Genomic DNA, 20,797 nt, shown 5'->3' on the forward strand with positions numbered 1-20,797 from the left:
CTAGACGTATAAAAGTAGTATTCAGGCTGGCTGAGCGAGGCTTAGCAGAATCAATCGTACACAATAGGGAATAGATGGGTTTTCGCTCTGGATTTCAGTGCTGACAAAGCTTTGGGATTAGGAATACCAAAGGGGGAGTCTAAGCCAGACAGTGGGTGCAGCAGAGGAGAAGGAGGGAAGGGGGAGGAGGACGATCGCTCCGATCAGAACAGCACCGAATGTATTTCCGCGTATCCTCGCACTGCTGATGAGTCCATTGATCTGCAGGTGCGACGGCATCGCCACGCGTTAACGCCGCGTCCGTGCGTGCGCGCGCGCGCAACATTTGAGCAATCTCTTCTGATTTGTCTGCCACAAGCCACTGTATTGATGAACCATTGTGAGGGTACGCGCACGCGCGCAGATAAATATATAACAATAACCTTTTTGTTGCTTTGATGCATTGACCGCGGTTATATTTGGCACCGAAACCTGCGGTACAAATCGTAAACTAATCTTCTTCGGCTTTTCTCCACCGTGGATGTTTTTTTTTTGGCGGGAGGCCGCGAGACGTTCGCCCGTCTCCGGGCAACCGTGGAGACGGGGAGGTTGGCGAGGAGGAGGAGGCGGTGGCGTGGTGGGGAGGGCGCGTGGTGTGGAGGTCGCGTGGTGTGGTGAGGAGGGCGCTTGGTGTGGTCTGGTGGGAGGGCGCGTGGTGTGGTGGGGAGGGGAGGACGCGTGGTGTGGTGTGGTGGGGAGTGTGCGTGGTGTGGTGGGGAGGAAGCGTGGTGTGGCGTGGTGGGGAGGGCGCGTGGTGTGGTGTGGTGGGGAGTGTGCGTGGTGATGTAGGAGCAGCGTGAAGCCGGTACCCGGATCACACCCGCAGAGCCACACACAGAGCACTTCAGAAATAATATTGCGCTGTGGTAAATTATTGTCTTATACGTTCTGTTGTTGTTGTTTTGGCGTGCGTGCGCATGCTCGCTCGAGTGGGGAGCGCCAAGGAATCCAGTCACTCGAGTTCGATTCCCAACCACGGCCAAAATCGTTGGCGAGCGATGTCTGCTCCTGTGCGAGACCTCCTCGAGGTCCACTCGACCTTAAATGAGTACGCGGTGCGGTGTGTAAACATGAGCACTGGGGGGCGGGGGGGAAACAAAGGCGGTCGGGCGTGGTCCTCAGCCACGCCACCACGCCCGTGTTTCTCGTGCTGGCTTTGACAGGCGCTCGCCAACAGCCTGTGTAGCAGTGGGGGGGGGGGGGGGGTCTTTGTGTGTGCGTGTTAGAGATGGCCACCGCACGGGAGATGTAACATTCTCTCACCGCTGTATCCACCTGAGCCACCTCAACAGCCGAACGCTGATAGCCACGGCTGGCTCCAGGGCTCAGGCGCTCCGCCACCACCAACAAACTCCTCTCCCCACGCGCAGTCTTCACGACATCACGCTCGACCAGGCGAGATGCGCGCGCGTTGTTCACATTTTTAACGGCGAGACGGCAGGAAATCGCCACGTCCGGCTCCGCCGTGGTGGCGCACAAACTGCGAGTGCGCAGAGTGGAGGTTGTCGATGTTGAGGTTGTCGATGTTGTCGATGTTGTTTTGTTTGTGGCTTGCGACCCGCGCCGTGCTACTCGGAGCAGAGAAGACAATATCTAATGAATTCCATCTCCCGCTTCATTTCGCATTACTCGCCAGCCGACGTGGCTATCGACACACGGGGGAAATGGGGGGGGGGGGCCGCGCGTTCATCCCAGTCGGGTCCCGGGGGGCCGCTTTGCCCTCGCCCCTTCTTTGTTTAACCAACTGCGCGCATGGAGGGGCCGCGCGTTTCGTTTAATGAAGCGGCGCGACTCCCATCGCGACTCCCATCGCGACTCGACCCGCGACTCCCATCGCGACTCCCATCGCGATTCATATCGCGACTCATATCGCGACTCGACCCGCGACTCGACCCGCGACTCCCATCGCGACTCGACCCGCGACTCATATCGCGACTCGACCCGCGACTCCCATCGCGACTCCCATCGCGACTCATATCGCGACTCCCATCGCGACTCATATCGCGACTCGCCCCAGCGCGAGAGAGCTCGGGGCGCGTCGCACCGACGAGTGAACGCACGCCTCCTGTTCGTTTGTTCACTGCCTGCTTGTGTTGTTGTTGTTATTATCATCTCATGTCCCCCCATCCAATGTATACGCCATCGGGTGGCCTTCGTCCGGCAGTACATTGACAAAGAGGCATACACTGCGTCTCCCACGTCATATTACTTTGACTTTGCGGCAGCGCCTCACGTCCATCGGGAAATCGGCGAAGCATCTCCCCACGGGCTAAATAATTAATAATAGGCGGCGAGAGATGACGTCACAGACTACTTGGCGAGGCGCCTCTGACTGGGCCGTGTCCACGCGAGCTCGCCCCCACCCCCCCAAACAGTCGATTCAAGTAAGTTGAGTTATGTCTCCCACTTAGCAGAGGAGCGGCGATGTTCACGTAAGATCCATCATCTCTCGCTTCGCGGGTGTCTTCAGGGTCACTCGGGCCAGTAGCTTCAGACAGCCTAATTAGTAGCGATGTTATATTAATATTAATAAGCTTCTCTGCGGCGAATGCATCCCCCACGAGCTCCCCGCCTGAGAAACCCCGGTTATGTAATGTCGTCGTGTCTCTTGGAAGCGCCGGCCATCTGTTCCGGATGTGATGATGCAGCTGCGCGTATTTCATTAAACAGGTTGTTACACAGGGCTAACTCGGTAGTAATGTTAATCATCATCATTAGCCATGGTCCATCAACTGCTAGATGAAGGCCTCCCCAAGCTGCCGCCTTCACCCGTGATCCTGCGGTGTAATATTTCACCGAGCATTTGCACATGAGCGGTCATCACTCCATCTCCTTCATTGGATGTCTCCTCTGAACGGGTTACATTCCTTGGCTGCCACTCAGTCATTAGCGTCGAGCACGAGGCATCATCCCTGCCAACGACGCCTCCCGCTTGGCTAGTAACGGACATCGCGATCCAGAACATGACGATGCCATGGTGGGTGCCAGAGCCGTCGATGCCACGTGACACCTCTCCCCTCCTGCCCCGTCATTCGACCATCAACGTCAGCTGTTGGGCGGTGTGACGTCGTTGTGGCACTGCTGCTCACAGCTCATTCGATCTGGGAAGCTGAGCGGGAGCGAGCCTGGCGAGCACTTTCATGGGAATACGGTACCAGGTTTTTGCCGCAAGGTGGCCAGGAGATGGCAATCAGAGCCATGGATCCATGAAGCCAAACAAACCCCTCCAAGCGCTGCGGTGTTCAACTATCCATTACGAACATCACAGTTGAACGCAGACTCCAGGACGATTACGTGAATTGTTCAACGCGGAATCGTTAATCATATCAAGAATCGATTATTTTTCATCTACATAATTGTGTCTGCTCCATGAGTCTAAACGTAACATTGGCGAATGAATTACAATAATAAGTATTCGATTCCCACACAATTATATGGATTCATATTGAGCGTACGAATGTATTGAATCGATGAGTCGATGTATCGTCACGAGCTGAGTCACGTCCCGTGTCCTCGTTGGCTCGACTCGCTGCGGAGTCGGGAGGAAGTTGAAGAGCCGAGGCAGAGGAGGAGGGGGGGGGGAGCCTGGGGGTGGTGGTGGTAGTAGCATCGTCACTAGGGAAACAAAGGCGGCCGGGCGATGGGCTGACCGAACACCCCTCGCTAAAAACACTTGCCCCAACAGTCTGTTAAGGCTATACGGGGGACCTTTGTATTGCTATGGTAGGGGAAGTGGTGGCTGTCGTGGTTGCGGCGGTGGTCTGTGGGTTGTTGTCGTCTGTGGGTTGAGGGTGTGGGTGGGGGTGGGTGGCGGTGTGGGTGGAAGTGAGGGCGGGTAGGCGGAGAGTCGTGGGGGTGATGGGGGTGGGGAAGTCTGCCGCTCGAGGGAGGATGGGCGACCCCTGGGGAGAGTTACACTAATTGTTGCTGGCAGGTCCTTAGCGCTGAGACGGATGACAGCTTCGTGAGCGGGTTGGGGTGGGGGCGGCGTTGGGGAGAGGTAAACGCCTCTGTGCTGGGTTGAAATGGGCTTAACCTCGTGCGCGTGTGTGTTCTAGATCGACTCAGCCTCAGATGAGTACCTGGTGTGTTAACATCGCCACTCGCTCGTGAGCCGTGTCGGCCTTCAGAGGTGCTCGCTAACAGCACTTGCCCCTATAGCCCTTTAAGGCTGTACGGGTATCTTCGTCTTTGCGTGATGCGGAGCAATGAGCTGCCGAGCGGGTGTGGTGTTCGTGTCTCTGGCGGATTTATACGCCCAAGCTCCATGCGAACGTTCCCCATTTAATTTCTGCCGCCGTCACCTGCCCACTTGCCTCCACCCACACACGGCACAGCGTCAACGCGACAAAGATCCCCCGTGTAGCGCACGCGGGCTGCTGGGCTAAGTGCTGTTGGTGAGCGGCACCTATGAATGATAACTCGAAGGGCGGTGTCGCCAACGCTGTGCCGACAACATCCCTGGCCGCCTTTGTCTTCCCGGTGCTGATATTTAGTCATCGCACCGGTTACACGTCAAATTTGACCTCGGGGAGCACTGGGACACTGCAGTCGAGTCGATGTGTGTGTGGGTTCACAGCGCAGACGCGCTAACCACTTGCGCCACCGCTCTCACGCATCATCGCCGCGCCTCTCGCTAGCTCGCGAGCTCATCGCGTCCGCCTTCTCAGCCGACCCACGCGCCTCCTCCGAGCCGTCATCGCGAACGCCACGCAAGCTCATGAAGCGGCAGCAGAGGGAGGTGGTGGATTGGCGCACTCGCTCGGCTCTCCGCCTACACCCCCCCAGCCCCCCACCCAAGCGCCCGATGCAAACCGCCAGCCATCCTCCTACCCCACCCCACCCCCATATCTGCACAAAATTGAGTTTTATTGGAGATTCAAATCGAGACGGGTGACGGGCGCGATGACAGCCTCAGCGGATGCAGATTTTATCGCGCTGGGCGGGGCTGAGGGGGCGGGGCTGAGGGAGGGGGTGGGGGTATGTGGTGGATGCTCTGACTGGGATGACTGGTGATGGTAATGGTAATGCGTGTGTTGATGGTGGTGGTTGATGGTGGTAGGTGATGGTTATGGTAATGCTTGTGTTGATGGTGGTGGTTGATGGTGGTAGGTGATGGTTATGGTAATGCTTGTGTTGATGGTGGTTGATGGTGGTAGGTGATGGTTATGGTAATGCTTGTGTTGATGGTGGTGGTTGATGGTGGTAGGTGATGGTTATGGTAATGCTTGTGTTGATGGTGGTGGTGATGGTGGTGGTAGTAGGTGATGGTAATGCTTGTATTGATGGTGGTGGTGATGTTTGGTCATGGTGATGGTAATGCTTGTGTTGATGGTGGGGAGCGGTAGTGTGGTGGTTAGCGTGCTGCGCTATGCACCCGCTCACGGCAAACATCAGTGACGGTTATCTGAACCAGTCATGGGCCTCCACTAGGTCGACTCAGCCTCAAATGAGTACCTGGTGTAGTGTGTAAACATCGCCACTGGGGAGACAAAAGCGGCCGGGCGTGGTGCTGGCCACATTCCCTCGTGTGCCGTGCCGGCCTTCATAGGTGCTCACTAACTGCACTTGCCCCAACAGTCTGCTAAGGCTACACGGAGGATCTTTTTTTCTTTCTTTGGTAATGATCGTTGGTGATGGTTATGGTAATGCTTGTGTTGATGGTGGTGGTGATGTCCGTTTGCTACAGCAGAGGTGTAACACGACCTACATCTCTGCTTTATTGACCTGGTCAAGGCCTATGATACCATCAGTAGGCCTGGGCTCTGGGTTGTTCTTCGTGCTTTCGGAGTCCCTGACCCGCTGCTCACGATCATTATGGACCTTCATGGTGGTGAGCGGGCCTGGGTAAAACTACGTGGCCGGGAGTCGGAGTCATTCCCTGTACACCTTGGGGTACGACAGGAATGTCCTCTGTTTCCAACATTATTTAACATCTATTTCGATCACGTAGTTCGTGAAGCCTTCAGTAGCTGTACCGGAGGAATTTCCATCTGGTACAGATACAATGGGAGGCTGATCGATGCCCGGGTGCGGTCAAGGGATGGCTCCATATTGGTCAACCACGTTATGTATGCCGATGACCTGGTAATTGCGGCTCACTCAGAGGAGGAGTTGGAGGCGCTGCTGCTGAAATTGGAGTGTGCCATTAAGAGGTGGGGCCTTACCATCAGCCCCACCAAAACGAAGCACCTGCCTGGGTATTTTGTACCATCGGGCACTTCACCCCCACAACTCCCAATCGGGGATGGGGCAATTGTGGAGAGAGTGGAGAGTTTCCCATACCTGGGCCGTGTGCTCATGACCGGCTCCGGTTTAACAGCAGAGGTCTCCGAATCAGTCGAGCGGCATTATCGTCGGTTGCATAATTCTGTGTGGAAGCTACCTGGTCCATCACTCCGCACGAAGCGTCAGGTCTTCTTGGCCACGGTCATTCCCTCCCTTCTCTAAGCTTGCGAAACGTGGACACCCCTAATGGAACATATTCGCCGGTTAGAAACATTTAGGCTAGCCTGCCTACGATCCATCCTGGGTTTAACCAGGCTGGATTGTGTGAGGAGCTCGCAAATCCTTGAAAGATGTGGACAAAGTCCAATCGGTGAGCTCCTCCGGCAGGCAAGGCAGCGTTGGCTGGGTCATGTAGCCCGCATGCCCAGCCACCGCATGCCTAAACAGCTTTTTTTGGCCGGATAGAGGGGGCTAAATGGGCGCTGCACGGGCTAGAGAAGAGACGGAGTGATGTAGTACAGGAGGATGTGGAGCTGAGTGGACTTGCCGATGACTGGTACCAGCGGTGTCAAAATCGGCCTCTGTGGAGGAGGCTCGTGAAGGACGCTACGGGGCAGTTGGAGGCAGTCGCCCTTCAACAACGGAGGGCGGAGGAGCGACGCTCACAACAACGAGCGGAGCGCCGGGTGGCTAAAGCACAGCAAGTTGGCACAGTAGGGGGCACAGGTGGTGCATCATCATCCAGTCGTCTCAGTCAGTCGACCTGTGGCATCTGGGTCTGTCCCGTGACTTCCTGCCAGCGGGCGTTCGACACTTCACGTGGCCTCAAGGTGCACATAGCCTGGCACAAGCGTCGTGGTGACGTCACCGCCACTTAGTGGCGAATGGCGGTTGATGATGGTGATGGGTATGATGGTGGTGGCTTTAATATATTGATTCTATTTTCGAAACAAAATCCACTTTGGTGCATGTGCAGCACAATATAATTTTGGGGACAGTCCTGTAAGTACCTATGGAGGCCGGTATGGCACATGAGCCGGCAGTGTGGCTAACACCGCCCGGCCGCCTTTGTCTCCCCAGTGCTAATATTCACACACCGCACCAGGTACTTACTTAAGGCTGAGTCATCCTAGCGAAGGCCCAAGACCGTTCAGATACATAGTTGCCACCAATGTTGGCCGTGGGCCGGATTCGACCACGGGTGGCTGGTTTTGTAGCACACTGCGCTAACCACTACACTACCGCACAAGTACACACACACATACTGCAATCACGAAGAGAAGTCCATTAAACCCTGAAGGAGCCACAGAGTGAGAATCAAAGAGCAGTAATTGACGCTGTGAGAACATTGAGACCCCCGCCCGCCCCTGCCGCCCTCCCACGAACTCCAAATCCACTTCGGCGAGGAGCCTCGCAGCCAGCGAGCGAGCGAGCGAGCGACGAGAGTCCATCGCGAGTCGCGCCCAGGCGCGGTGCCACCCACACACGAGGGCTCGACTCAAGGCGCTGCTATTGACCACTCGGGCCGCACCGCCTACGAGGAGCTCATCCGGTCCGTCTGTGCCGTTTGCGCGGGAACCAAAATCACCCTCCACCTCCACCGCCACCACCACAGGCGTTGCCGATTCTGGTGGGGGAGAGAGGGAAGGAAGGGAGGGAGGCCGAGAGGGTTGCATCGCCTAACCCCCCTCACCCCCACCAGCCTCCAGAGCAGCTCTGTGATCCCAGAATGTCTGCCCCCCCCCACCAAAAAAAACATTCCGAGCATGCTACGAGCATAATACGAGCATGATACGAGCATGATACGAGCATGATACGGGCATGATATGGGCATGATACGCAACGCAATTTTGGTGCCAGCACGGCACCACCCTCAATTGAATTGGGGCTGAATTGCGCGCAATTGCTCATAACCCATCGCTCGCAATCAACCTCCGGGAATTGGTCGGTAAATTGATGGGGGGCTTCTCACTTCTCGTGCCGCCGGTGCAATCGGTGGTTGCACGCGGCGGTTGCACGCGACGAAGCTGCGCAGTTTGCCCTGATGTTTATTCAGGAGATTCGGTGCAGCGGTCCGCTGTCTGAGATGCTGAGATGTCAATTTCGCGAGCGTTTTGAGAGTCTCGTAGCGTGCCTGGGGATCGACGTTGCTGCAAGTGGCAAGGAAACAGGGACGGGAGGCTCGCGACTTGGGAGCGAGTGCAACGTGGTTGGACTCTCCGTTGCGAGGTAACATGCCGCAGAGAGGGCCTTGAGATTAAAGGCGTTGGAAAAACAACTTTAAGCGAGCGACGTGAGTGTGGAAATGAGGAATGTTTACAAGGTGCGAGATAGACCGCGTCCGTGTGAGATCATCCGCTGCTCGACGCCGTCATTATTTTAGCGCCCACCACAGCTCTGGCTCGCTCGTGGCCCTCAGTGAATGTCTGCGTGAAGGAGAAACTTGCTCGTTGACAAGTAGATGATGCCGAGGGAGCGTGTAAATTTAATATTACGATAATAGCGCTCTTTGTGCATTCATGGACCGTCACCGCGTCTCAAGGATTCTTCGTAAAGGTCCTCAATGGAGACGCTTTCACCGATTCCATCAAGGAGCATTTACATCAAATTCAGGTTTTTATTTCTGCGACGAAATCGTTGCAATGTGATTCGGCGAAAATTGCGTAGTGATATTTATTTGGTTAAACATTCCCTCGAATAGGAAATGCGTAAATGATCACCGCTGAACCACGAGAAAACTACGTGACGACCACGAGACGATGGGAAGAGCTCGCTGCTCGCCGTGCCGTCGCGATGTTCGGCACCACGTGAAACGTCGTCAAGACTCGGATTAGTTTCCTGAAGCTCCCACCAGATGGAGCGAAACGTCGGACACCGCGCCGAACAGCAGCAGCTGCACGACCGTGAGAAGCCACGAGGCAGCGAGAGGGAGGCCTGAACCCTGGCGCTGCTGAGAATGTTCGACCCCATACGTTCGTCAATAACACTGTGGCCTTGAAAGAGAAAACATCCACATAATAGGTGACGTGTTGAGCAATTGGCCATCTTCATAGCTCATACATCAATCGCGTACTCTGGTTTGCGTGCCATGAAGAAGGGCCATTGCTCGAAACGTCACCTGTTATCTATATACTTTTCTTCTTTAATACCACAGTGCCGTGCTTGACGAATGCATTGCGTGTGTTTGTGTTAATTCTGCTTGTGCACCACTACCGACAGTAGGAGAGCGTCAGCAGCACCACCATCTAATGTGTGAAGGGTGAGAAGGACGGCACGCGAGTGGGAGGTTTCGGCGTCTCCCCTCGCACGCTGCGATGGGAGCGACAGCCCCTATGGGCCTGGGGCGGGGTCTCACGATGAGTGGAAGCAGCAGGAGGAGCACGAGGAGGAGCAGCCGCAGGACGCGCACCCCCCGACGCGTCGCGCACCCCGGCCCCGGGCGGATTGGGCAGATCGCGCGCGGCGCTGCGGAGAGCGAAGAGGAGGAGGATGAGGAGGAGGAGGGGGTGGGGGCGGTGACGGTCGCCAGAATCCGTCCAAAAAATTGGAGCGGCGAGAGTCGAACGTCTCTCCGACGCGTTAACGGGCCGCGCCGCTCGTTTGTGCGGAATTATATCCGACGTTTCGCTCCGGATAATCGTGCCGAGTGATACGCGGCACAGCCCGAGAACGCGGCACGATTGAGCCACGCGTGTGGGGTCGCTTCGTTATCGTAAGCGGAGGATCGTGTGGTGGTGGTGTTGTTGTTGTGAGTGAGAGAGACGGAGACGAAGGGAGGCGGCGAGGTGCAGGCAGCGAGGTTAGGCGGGTGGCAGCGTGAGGCAAGATGCACGACACGCATCGGGAGAACGAGAGAGGAGGGAGAGCGCACGGAGAGACAATTAGAGAAGGAGGGGAGACATTGTATGTGCGAGAGGGAGAGAGTGAGAGATGATGAAAAGCATTTGAGTTGGTGGTGAAAGAGAGGATCGAGTGGGAGGGGAATGAAGGGGATGAGGGATGAGAGAATGAGCGACGCGATGGCTTCGATCCCAGGAGGTCCTGGGCGCGGAGGCGCTAGACCAATTCCAAATGTGAGAAGGTGGGAGGCGGTGGGCAGCCGTGGCTCGACGCTGGCAGGGGCTTCTCGCTCGGGCGACGGGGGGGGGGGTATAAACGGGAGCGCCGTTGCACACAAACACAGCGAGAGGAGTCGGTGGCGACTACAACACGCACGCACGCACACACGCGTCTGTGTGTCTGCTGCCGCTGAGACACTGACACTGAGACTCCTTCGCCACCAACACCCACGGACGTGTCAAGTGAAGCGTATTTTGTTTAACTGAGTGAGAACTCAAGAGACCAGGATAGGAGTCGCATCTGCAAGAGTGACCTGTTTTGTTACCAAAATGACGACGGCAAAATAAATGAAGTCCTGCGCGGCCAATGAGCGCAGAGAGACAGTAGTGTGTCTGCGTGCGTACGCGGAGAGCCACGCATGTACAGCGATCAGCACACGGAGTGTGAGATTATTCGTTGTCTTGATTCCTCGCTGTTGTGTCATTAGCTCAGGGGAGTCCAGCAGCCACATGGTTAGGCCCTTCCCTCCCATTAGCCTTAGGCCCCTCATAACCCTAATCCCTGGATGGGGCGGGTAACTCAAATATACAAACAGACAGCTTCAATAACCCATTACCGCGCCGACCTTCCCTGGTCATCTCGCAACTGAAGCCTACAACTCCTGCTATTCGCAAGCAGTCTGCCATGCAAGTACTAAGCAGTTCCAATCCTGCTTAGCATCTGAGATTCGACGGGATGTTTGTGAAGGCGTTGATGAGCGCCCGCGGTTCCGGGGAGGGGCAAGCGCCAGAATTAGCAGCAGCCCCAACAACAGAAGCAGCTGCAGTAGTGGCAGCAATAGAACCAGAAGCCGCAGAATAGACGTGTCAGGAACAGTAGCAGCAGCAGCTGAAGCAGCAACGCTGCTTTGTTGCTCTGTCGAGCTCTCAGGCCAAGCCTCCGATTGCAGATAAGGGCCCTGATGGCTTTCTATGACATTGACTGAGCCTCTCAAGGAAATCGCATTGGCATCAGAGGACCTTTTTGTCCTCGCTTCAGGGCCAAAGTCTGCTTTTGAAAACATTCGCTCTGACAACACTGAGAAATATGAAAACCCTCGGCTTAACAAAGCGAACAGCACCTAGCCAGACACGTGGATCTCTCACCAGCCCTGCTGAGGCCAATCCTCTACTTGCCGTTGTTCTCCGAACCGGTGAAGATAATGGGGATACAAACGTAATGTATTTATCCCAGCAAAATGCCACCGAGACTCGAGACTCCTTTATATAACGATAAGTGGGTCGTGCATTGAGATGCTTTGGTGATTTATTAATTTTATATTTTGCTTGTGGGGAGAGACTGAAGGCGCCGGTGGAAGTCCGCCAGACACAAACACCGAGGTCACCACGAATGGGCTAACAGCCATCTGTGCATTATGCAAGAAAGACATTGTTTTTTCCCCTAGAACAAGTGCATGGTGGTCCACTTGACCGAGGTGACCATCACGACTCATCATTTGCTTACATTTGTTGTGGCGGTGACCGAAGAGCACCAACAATGCACTTCTTCAGGAAATGCTGACGTTTGTTCGCGTAATGCAACAACTGGCGGCGTGCTGTCCACGCGTGCTCGCGTGGAGTTTGAGACGCGCAGCATTTCTGCCGGCACAGTTACTCTGTTACGATGATGGGGGGGTTCTCATAATTTACACATTTTACAAACGGGCCTACGGACCCACTTATCGTACTGCCAGCATTATCATTATCTCGCACCCCTGGCGGGTTCGGGAGTTAAAAAAAAATCCTCGATCCACCGATCGTCGCCTACACAGCGCGGAATCACAGCCGTACGTGTGCACGCACGGAGGACTCTTCCCGTGTCGAAAACAGCTTCATAGCTCATCGGATTCCTCCACTATAAAACAAATATTCTGATGTACAAACATGGTGCGGGACTCCGATGCGTTTCCGGATTGTGTGCCACGTGTTGTTTGGCATGATGTCCGACGTTTCGCTCCACGTGCTGGGAACATTCTAGATTTTAGGCTTTCGTGACTGCAAGGATCCATACTCTTTGGTTCTATTCGGTAAAGTCACGTAGGTAAAAAAAATCACGACGTTTCGGCCACAACACAAGTGGCCTTCTTCAGGTGAAAGGGACAGACCTGTTGGGACGACAGACCCTCGCACCTTCGATTTGCACGGTTGGCTACGTATGGTGCGAAAGAAGTTCAACGTACACATATACAGGAGAATTCAGACGAAACAGTGGTCACGCCTTGGGGGTCCTTGCCACTCGATTCGTTTCCGCATTGGGCCGGCACCACAACCTGGCTATGTGCGTCCAAGCAAACGGCGCGTTTGTAATGCTGCTTTTGCTCAACTTTGTACACTTGCACAAGGAATACGAGGTGCGATGGACTCGCTGCACACAACGGGCGAATGGTGCCCGGATGGGGAATGTCGCCTTGGGCGAGAGCGTCCGACCCTGTGAGATGTTTCCGGTTCAGAGATTTGTTCACGAGGCAATTCAGATCTACAAACACAGACATAATTTCAACCGAGAAGATGATTTCAAATTAAGCAACCATTGGAAAGATGTTCTAAATCGAACCAAACATTAAACTAATTTTCAATGGTACAGTATATTTTTCAAATAGTGGTACTCCAAACTTTCGTAGCTCTTAAAAATTCCCTTTTCACACCACCAATAGGTAAACTCCCCCTCCCCCCCTCGCCACCCGGCATGTTCACCCGCATGTACACCACCTCTACACCGTTCATCATACTAAGTCGGCCAATCAAATGCTATTTTTTATGCTAATTCCTTTGTCAAGGCGCTCTGTTTCCTCGCACACAGCTTAAAGGTCGCGGTCTGAGCGTGGCTGTGTTTCACTCCAGCGCTGTCCTCGGGACAGTCTGCTCCCTTCACCTGATGAAGGCCGCTTGTGTTGTGGCCGAAACGTCGTGATTTTTGTTGTTTTATTTTTTACCTACGTGACTTTACCGAATAGAACCAAAGAGTATGCTGGGAACATGTTCAGGAATTGAAGCACCGTTTGTTGAAGGCACTCCCAGCATGTGGAGCAAAACGTCGGACATCGTACCGATGGATGGGCAACTGGGACGGGAACTTGGGGCGGGTACCTGCGACATCCCAGGCGAGTTGAATAGCGAGGAAGGAGCCGCCATGGAGATTCTTGTTTTTGGGGCTTCTTGTTCCAGAAGGTTTCTGTGTTGCAAAAGTACTCGAATTGTAAACGTTGTGGGTTTACTCTCCAACACACCGGAGTGTTGAACTCGTAACTAATTGGCACGTTTCCTTTCCGTGGCAAACCTGACTAAGCAGCTGTGTCGGTTGGTGGTGGGTTTCAGGACGCATTTACATTTACGCGACCTCACCTCAAAAACCTCTGTTATGAGTAAAATACGAATTGAAATTGTTTTATGCGGAGTGTTCACAATTCTATTAATCTCTTTTTCAACACGTCTCTTTTTTTGTAATCAAATTAATGTCCTGAGAACTTACTTCTGGATGTTTAATTTAACACGTGTTTTTTTAAACGTTTAAGATTTTGTTCTTGAACTTTCACCGTTAATGAAAAACGTTCCCAGGTTTTCAGAGGATTGCAAAATGATGAATGTTATTTGCGATAATAGTTTTCATTCATAAAATATCGTATCTTTAGAGGTGAACTCACTGCTGTAATCATGTACAGATCGTTATGTCAATTTGCGAAATGCGATTCTCTTCTGCTCGGTGGGTATCTGCATACGTGGGTGGGCACATAAATTGATTTGTAGGTAGGTGGGTAGATGGGTCTGTTAGTAGTTGCGTGAGTCAATGGGTGGCATGGTAAGTAGATGGGTGCCTGTGTGCGTAGGTGTCTGGGTGGGCAGGTACATCCAGTCGGTGGGTAGGTAGGCAGATGAGTGTATGCATAGGTACTGTGTGGGTGAGTTTCTGAGTGGATCGGTAGGTGCATATGAAGGTGCTTGAGCGGATCCGTGTAGGTATGTGTGAATCGGTACGTCGGTAGTAAGGGCGTGGATACGTGGGTGGGTGGGGACGTTCATGGGTGGTGGTGAGCCGACCGGTGGCAGTTGAGAGGTAGGATGAGTGGGGGGCATTGAGGGGGCGGGGGGCTTGGTGGCGCAATTGGCAGAGCCCGGCTGGAGTGCTTGATTAAATGTGACTCGGCTTTCCAGAGACAAGGCGCTGCGGTGTGAAATCAATCAGACAGCCTGTCAACGTGCGCGCGGTCACACTTAAGCACCGCGCTGAAAATGGATTTGGAGGCATAGATAAACATTGCCTCCCAACTACGACGACTCATCCCTCCCGTGCCACCGGGCCCTCCCCCGCCTGCACCTCCCACTCAAACGCGGCACGGAGAAGAGACGGGCGGCCTCGGCGAGCCAGGCCACCGAGCGTTTGTTTAACCCCGGCGACGACGACGACGACGGTGGCCTCCGTTTCGTTTTGCTCTTCGCCGCGGCCTGCCCGGTGCTGCCCGGTGTGCCCACGCCACGAGGCGGTGCGGAGTGCGGCTCAGGAAGCTCTCGCTCGCCCTGGGATCTCCTTCCTTCCCTTTCCTTCCACTTCTCCCGTCGCAATGGTGCCCAGTTCGTCGGCAACACATCTCGCTAAACCCCAGCCTTTGCAGATTTCCGATGCGGCTCGCGCTGAAGAATTAGAGCGGGCAGGCTTTATTGCGGCTCGGGTAATCCCGTCTGATGTGTTGTAAATAGGTTTGTAAGCTGTTTTTGTTGCTGGCAAGCTGAGATCAGCCTCGGCTGTGGATTTGGAGAAACGCACCGCATGCAAAGTGTCGGCGCGGTGAGTCGCTAGCGAAAGTGGGCGGGGGAGGGGGTGATAGAGTGGGGAGTGGAGTGTCGGGGCTGGGAAGTCGTGGGGTGAGTTTGGTGGTGGGGGGGGAGGTATAGAGGAGGGAGGCGTTGAGAGGGCGATTGAGAAAATGCGTTTTGTGTAACGTCATGCAGAGGTGAAAATTTGCTAACATCTCGAAACGTTGGAACAATTTGTTCTTTGCCGTACAGATTCAGGATTTGTTTTCCTTGATCACTTTTAAAAGCGTCCTGCGAGGACGACTCGCGCGCAATCCCGCGGCAGCCGGAGGAGCTCGTGAAATGCGTTCCTTACCGCAGGGGGGCCTGGGTGACACCCCCTCTGCTATTTCCTCACAGCAAGGATTCCACCGGTGATTGATGGCACGGCAAAATTGTCTCGGCTACGGCCACCGCGGTTCGAGCCCTGGGCGAGTCTCTCTTTGTCCCCGATCCCTCGCTCCAGCCCGCGGGATCCACGGGCGGAGTTGATTTGCCAATCGCTCCACGGTGGGGTGGAGTGCGCGTGACTTGCCGAACGCCTACAAAACGCCCGCTGTTTGCGTTGCCGCGACAATGGTTGGGCCTTGCAATTACTAGCCCCTAACATAGGAATGTGGAATGACCACCAGCTGCCTCGGCAGGCAGCGTGTGATAACGCTGCCAGTGAGCTGAGCCACGGCGACGCGGGGTGCGGGTGAACCGCTGGGCCCTGAGGCCCTGTACGCGAAGGGCCGTGGCGGGTGATGGGAAGCGGCTTCCCGTCTTTGAAATTATTTCGCACCGTACGAAGCCGACCGTGCTGATCGGAGGTGCGGGGGGTGGGGGGCATCGAGTTGCGGGCTTCCAGGGGAGCGCGAACGAAACTCCACGATGCGCGACCATCGGTGGAGCGGTGCCGCAGAGCTTCAGGGCACTGCACAGCCACGGAGCCGGCGAGCCGAGTTCGATTCCCGGCCACGGCTAACATCAGTGGCGAGGGATACCTGAACCGGTCTTGGTTCCTTCCCGCGCCCTTCATCAACCAGTTCCCCGATATGCACGCACGGTGCTTCTGTTCAGCTGCATCTCTTGTCGTCAAAAGTGATACAAGATTTCTTGATCACATCTACGGAATGCGCTTCCTAACCTGTGTTACACCACGGTATTCGTTGAAACATACACAAACTCTGCACTCGTCTTGACCTCCTTGTGTCTCATCAGCAGAGTGATGCCTGTTTAACGCACGCTGCTGGACTGCCAGATGTTCTTAAGAGAACTCCCTGATTTTGAACGTGGCTCGGCCTGGCACAAAAAGCAAACTCGTATAGGATCTCATTCGGCGATGCCGTGCCACGTTGTTTGTAAGAAGGGAAATTATTATACTTCCGTCCGTCTTTGTTTTTTCACATAAAATATTTCGATGTTCATCAGCCGATTGGTCTTTCGGACTTTTGGTGTGCAGCAGCATTTACTTAAACGTGATCATTAACATGTGTTTATTGTATAAATGTTGAACCTCTTTTGCACCGTACGTAACCAACTGTGATAATCGGAGGTGCGGGGGGAAGGACAACAAACTATACACAAAAAGGAGTTCTGAAGAATGTTTTTGTTCAGTCTAGATTTAAAAGTGCATAGCTCCCAGTGGCTTCCTAATACCGGAAAGAAGAGCGTTCCAGACGGCCGCAGAAGCGCATCTGAAAGCGCGCGATGCAGTGACCGTCTTTGTTCGATGGTTAGCCGAAAACCCCTGCGAGGATGAGTTAGCGTGATGATGGTTAATTCTACTTGACGAGATCATCAATGTGATTTATTTGTGACATAAGAAAGCAGACGTAATATATGTAAATATAGTACATACACTGCTATGAGAAGTCTTTGCGAGAGAGTCCTGCTCGTGTTTTTTAAATGTTTGCTTGCAGCATCAGCAGCAGCTATAATAAGTTGTGGCGATGATTTTTACAGCTGTCACAAGATGGCCCAGCGTTGACGAGGGGTTTGTAGGGAAACTTGAAAAGCCGCCACGGCACCAACAGCTTTGTGTCCTTTCTGTAGTGGCACATTTTCCGTGATGTAACGGCGGGGGGTGGGAATTGCGTTACGTTTCTTATTATTCGTCGTCTTCTCACACTTCCTATTTAAAACCTTCTCAAATCCATACACGGATGCCTGCACCTGCATTCTCGCAGCCATACGTAAGCTGCGTCGCGCGTTCCCCACGCGTTCCCCACGTGTTCCCCACGTGTTCCCCGCTCGTTCCCCACGTGTTCCCCGCTCGTTCCCCACGTGTTCCCCACGTGTTCCCCACGCGTTCTCCACGCGTTCCCCACGTGTTCCCCGCTCGTTCCCCACGTGTTCCCCACGTGTTCCCCACGCGTTCCCCACGCGTTCTCCACACGTTCCCCACGCGTTCCCCACGTGTTCCCCACGTGTTCCGCGCGCGTTCGCCGCAAGGTCCCCTCTGGTTTCCCGCACATTGCCTCCCCAACGATAACCGAGTAAATGTATAAAGACACCATCATCATCAGCAGCCATGGTCTATCCACTGCTGGGTGAAGGCCCCCTAGCCGTCACCACCTCACACGTGGTTTTCCATTGTAAAAATCAACCCAGCATCTGTACACGAGCCGCTGATTCCATTGCTCCATCTCCTCGGTGGCCGCTCTGTCTCACACACGCGGCCCATCGCCTGGCTGCCACCCCGTCATTGCTCTCAACCATCATCCCTTGCGGTGCCACGTGCCGTGTCCAAGCCCATTCACTTTTCTTAACAGTTTTAATGATGCCATAATCTCCGTTAAAGCACACACTGCGGGTAGTTGTAGTAATAATAGAACAGAGTGGCGCATAAACTTTGGAAGATCCCCGCCTCCAGAGCGAATTATGAAAATTTTCACTGTCGCAGCCTTCAAGGCACATTGAGAGCGTCATACTTGTTCAATGAGCCATTCTCCCTGGTTGGCTTGTGTGCAATGGACCTCAATGTTAATTTGTAAAAGGCACTCAGGAAATGTAACGACGATGATTTTTTTTTTACCAAAGCCTATCCAGCTTTGGTAAGCGGTGTGCTTCGGAATTCAGCTCGCAAGGTTGTGGCTTCGAGTTCGAATCCCACACGGGGGGAAGGGGGATGATGGCTGGGGGTGATTCCGTTCGGCGGTCTGTCTGCAGCCTGGGGTTTGCGAAGCCCCCTAGTTCGCGACCCACCGTGACATACATAATTCATGCTTACTAATCTTCTTACTAATCTTCTTACTAATCTCCTCTGGTGAAATGCAAATTGAGTCGCGACACGCTGTGTGCCTGATGATTGCTAAACATGTCTTGAGGGACGATTCAAATTAAGATGTGAATCTTGTGTTTCCGTGTGTACGTGTGTGTGTCCGTGCGTGTGTTTTCGAGTGTACGTGCGTGTGTACGTGCGTGACCCATAAGGGGAGCGGTAGTGTAGCAGTTACTGCACTGCGCTTGGAACCTGGCGACCCCAGTTCGATTCCCGCTCATGGCCAACACCAGTGACGATTATCTGAACCGGCCCTGGGCATCGGCTAGGTCGACTCAGCCTCAAATGAGTACCTGGTGCGATGTGCAAACATCGCCACTGGAGAGACAAAGACGGCCGGGCTTGATGTTGGCCACACCGCCCCTTGTGTCTCATTCCGGCCTTAACAATAGGTGCTCGCTAACAGCCTGTGCAGGCTTTATGGGGGGTATTGGACAGGTTCTGACAAGCGGAAAAGACAAGCGGAAAAGGAAAAAAAAGTGGAACGTTTGTATGTATGTTGAATGCATGTATGTATGTTGCATGCATGCATGTATGTATGTTGTATGTATGTTTAACTATTTCGCATTGCACATAGCCAACCGTGCTAATCGGGAACGGGCGGGGAACGTGTGACCTGGCGCTGGATCCCGTGTTCCCTTTCCTCCAAACTACTGCTGGCTTAACCTCGCCTTGACCTCGCCCTGACCTTGCTTTGACCTCGCCCTGATCTCGCCCTGACCTCGCTTTGACCTCGCCTTGACCTCACTTTGACTTCGCCTTCACCTCACTTTGACCTCGCCCTGACCTCGCTTTGACCTCTCCTTGACCTCGCCATCCGCCCCCTTGCCCCGTGGTGCGCTGCCGTGCGACGCGTGCAGTGTGGCCGGGGCGGCTGTGGCCTTCCAGCTGGGTGGCAACCTCAGCGGCGTGTCCCTTGGCGCCGTGGCCAACTCGGCAGGTGAGTGGCGCGGCGGAGCCGAGGTCGCCAGAGGCGAACACAAAATCCACGTCGCGCCTTCTCCGCACCCGCCAACCGCGAGCCCCGTGTGGACAGAGATTGTGCGAGCGTGGTGACACGCACGCGCCTCTACCGGATTACACGACGCACTCCCGCACTCCCGTCTTTACAATGCAGGGTAAAAGGTACGGTTTTATTAGCGGGAGGATTTGGTAATCATTATTATTACCGTATCTGGAGATTTGTTTCGTGTGTTCGCCCGAGTCGGGATGTCCAACGTTCGTTTGGCGACGTGGCGGTGTTGATCTCTCCTGGGACACCCTCCCCTGCCGTCCGTGCTGTCGGCTTCCTGTTAGAGTCTAGGCTCAAGACCTTCCTCTCTCTCCCCTGCCTGTGACCATCTGCCTTCTCTCTCTCTCTAAAGCAAATAGTCTGACTGTATCTGTACACCTGTGGTCGCGTTCAGCTGATATTTTATTCCACATTGTATTGTGTAGCCAGCTCTGTATACTGTGACATCACTAGAGTGCTATATAATCCAGCAGTGGATTAACGAAGGTGCTGCGATTGATTGTGGCGGTTATTATTCTTATTTAAGGAACTTCATTGATAGGAAGGAGGCAGTGAATCATCGGCAGAGGATAAGTGGTAGGCCTGGAGCCTGGACTAGCAGGGGCAGGGAGCCGACAGCACGGACGGCAGAGGGAGTTCCATCTTGCAGCAGCAGCAGCAGCAGCGTCGAGCGAGCGACCTCCCACCGAATCAATGTGACTGGGAGGCTTTAACAGAGCGCCCCGTTTGCTGTTGAGGGCAGCGGAGTGAGCTGAGAGGTCGGCAGGGACAGCTCTGTGGATGGAATCACGTACTAAAGGTTCGTAATTTTCGAGAAAACAAACCATTGCAATTTCTTTTTTAATCGAAGCGAAATGTGAGTGAGAAGAGTCTTCTCGGCAGGCGGCTCGCGCGTGTGCGAGCCAAGGGAAATGCATCGGCACAGAAAGTACCGATCGCGCGATGGCCGTCATCGTCGTCGCTTGTGGCAGATCGCGACGGGCCGAGTGGAGGTGCCTGGCCGTGATGCGGACCCGATGAGGGGTCGTCAGCCTCCCAGCGCGTCGTCTGATTGGCTCACGAGAGGGGCTCGGTCAACAATGCCCGTCGCGTGATTGGCCCATTGGTCCGTGGAGGCACCGGGGCCTCGTGGCTCACCTTGATTTCGATCTCGGTTCTGGGGGAAGTTTGGAGCAGATTGTTTCGGTTCCGTGTCGGCCTCATTGCGCCGTGCGATTTTGTTTGTTTTGACTTTGTGTTTAACTGTCAAGGTGACCGTTCGTTCGTCCCTCCTTCCGGACGCGACAGTCCAGCCAGCAAAACTTTAAACACTTAATATAGTATGCTAACATGCCTAAAACACAGTGGCCAGCAACAAGCAGCACTACT

General features: G+C 54.4%; 1 protein-coding gene across 1 annotated transcript in view; it reads left to right on the top strand.

Moving 5' to 3' along the window:
- The window catches only part of LOC116937333 (receptor-type tyrosine-protein phosphatase N2-like), a 228,638-nt gene that overhangs the window by 75,511 nt on the left and 132,330 nt on the right, over window positions 1-20,797 (top strand). Inside the window, exon 10 of the mRNA XM_032944399.2 lies at window positions 19,278-19,357. Coding sequence (XP_032800290.2) covers window positions 19,278-19,357 — 80 coding nt within the window. The remainder of the gene's footprint in view (window positions 1-19,277; window positions 19,358-20,797) is intronic.

The sequence above is a fragment of the Petromyzon marinus genome, chromosome 4 (assembly GCF_048934315.1).
Source record: "Petromyzon marinus isolate PM22_M1 ecotype Great Lakes invasive population chromosome 4, UKy_Petmar_22M1.pri1.0, whole genome shotgun sequence".
NCBI lineage: Eukaryota > Metazoa > Chordata > Hyperoartia > Petromyzontiformes > Petromyzontidae > Petromyzon > Petromyzon marinus.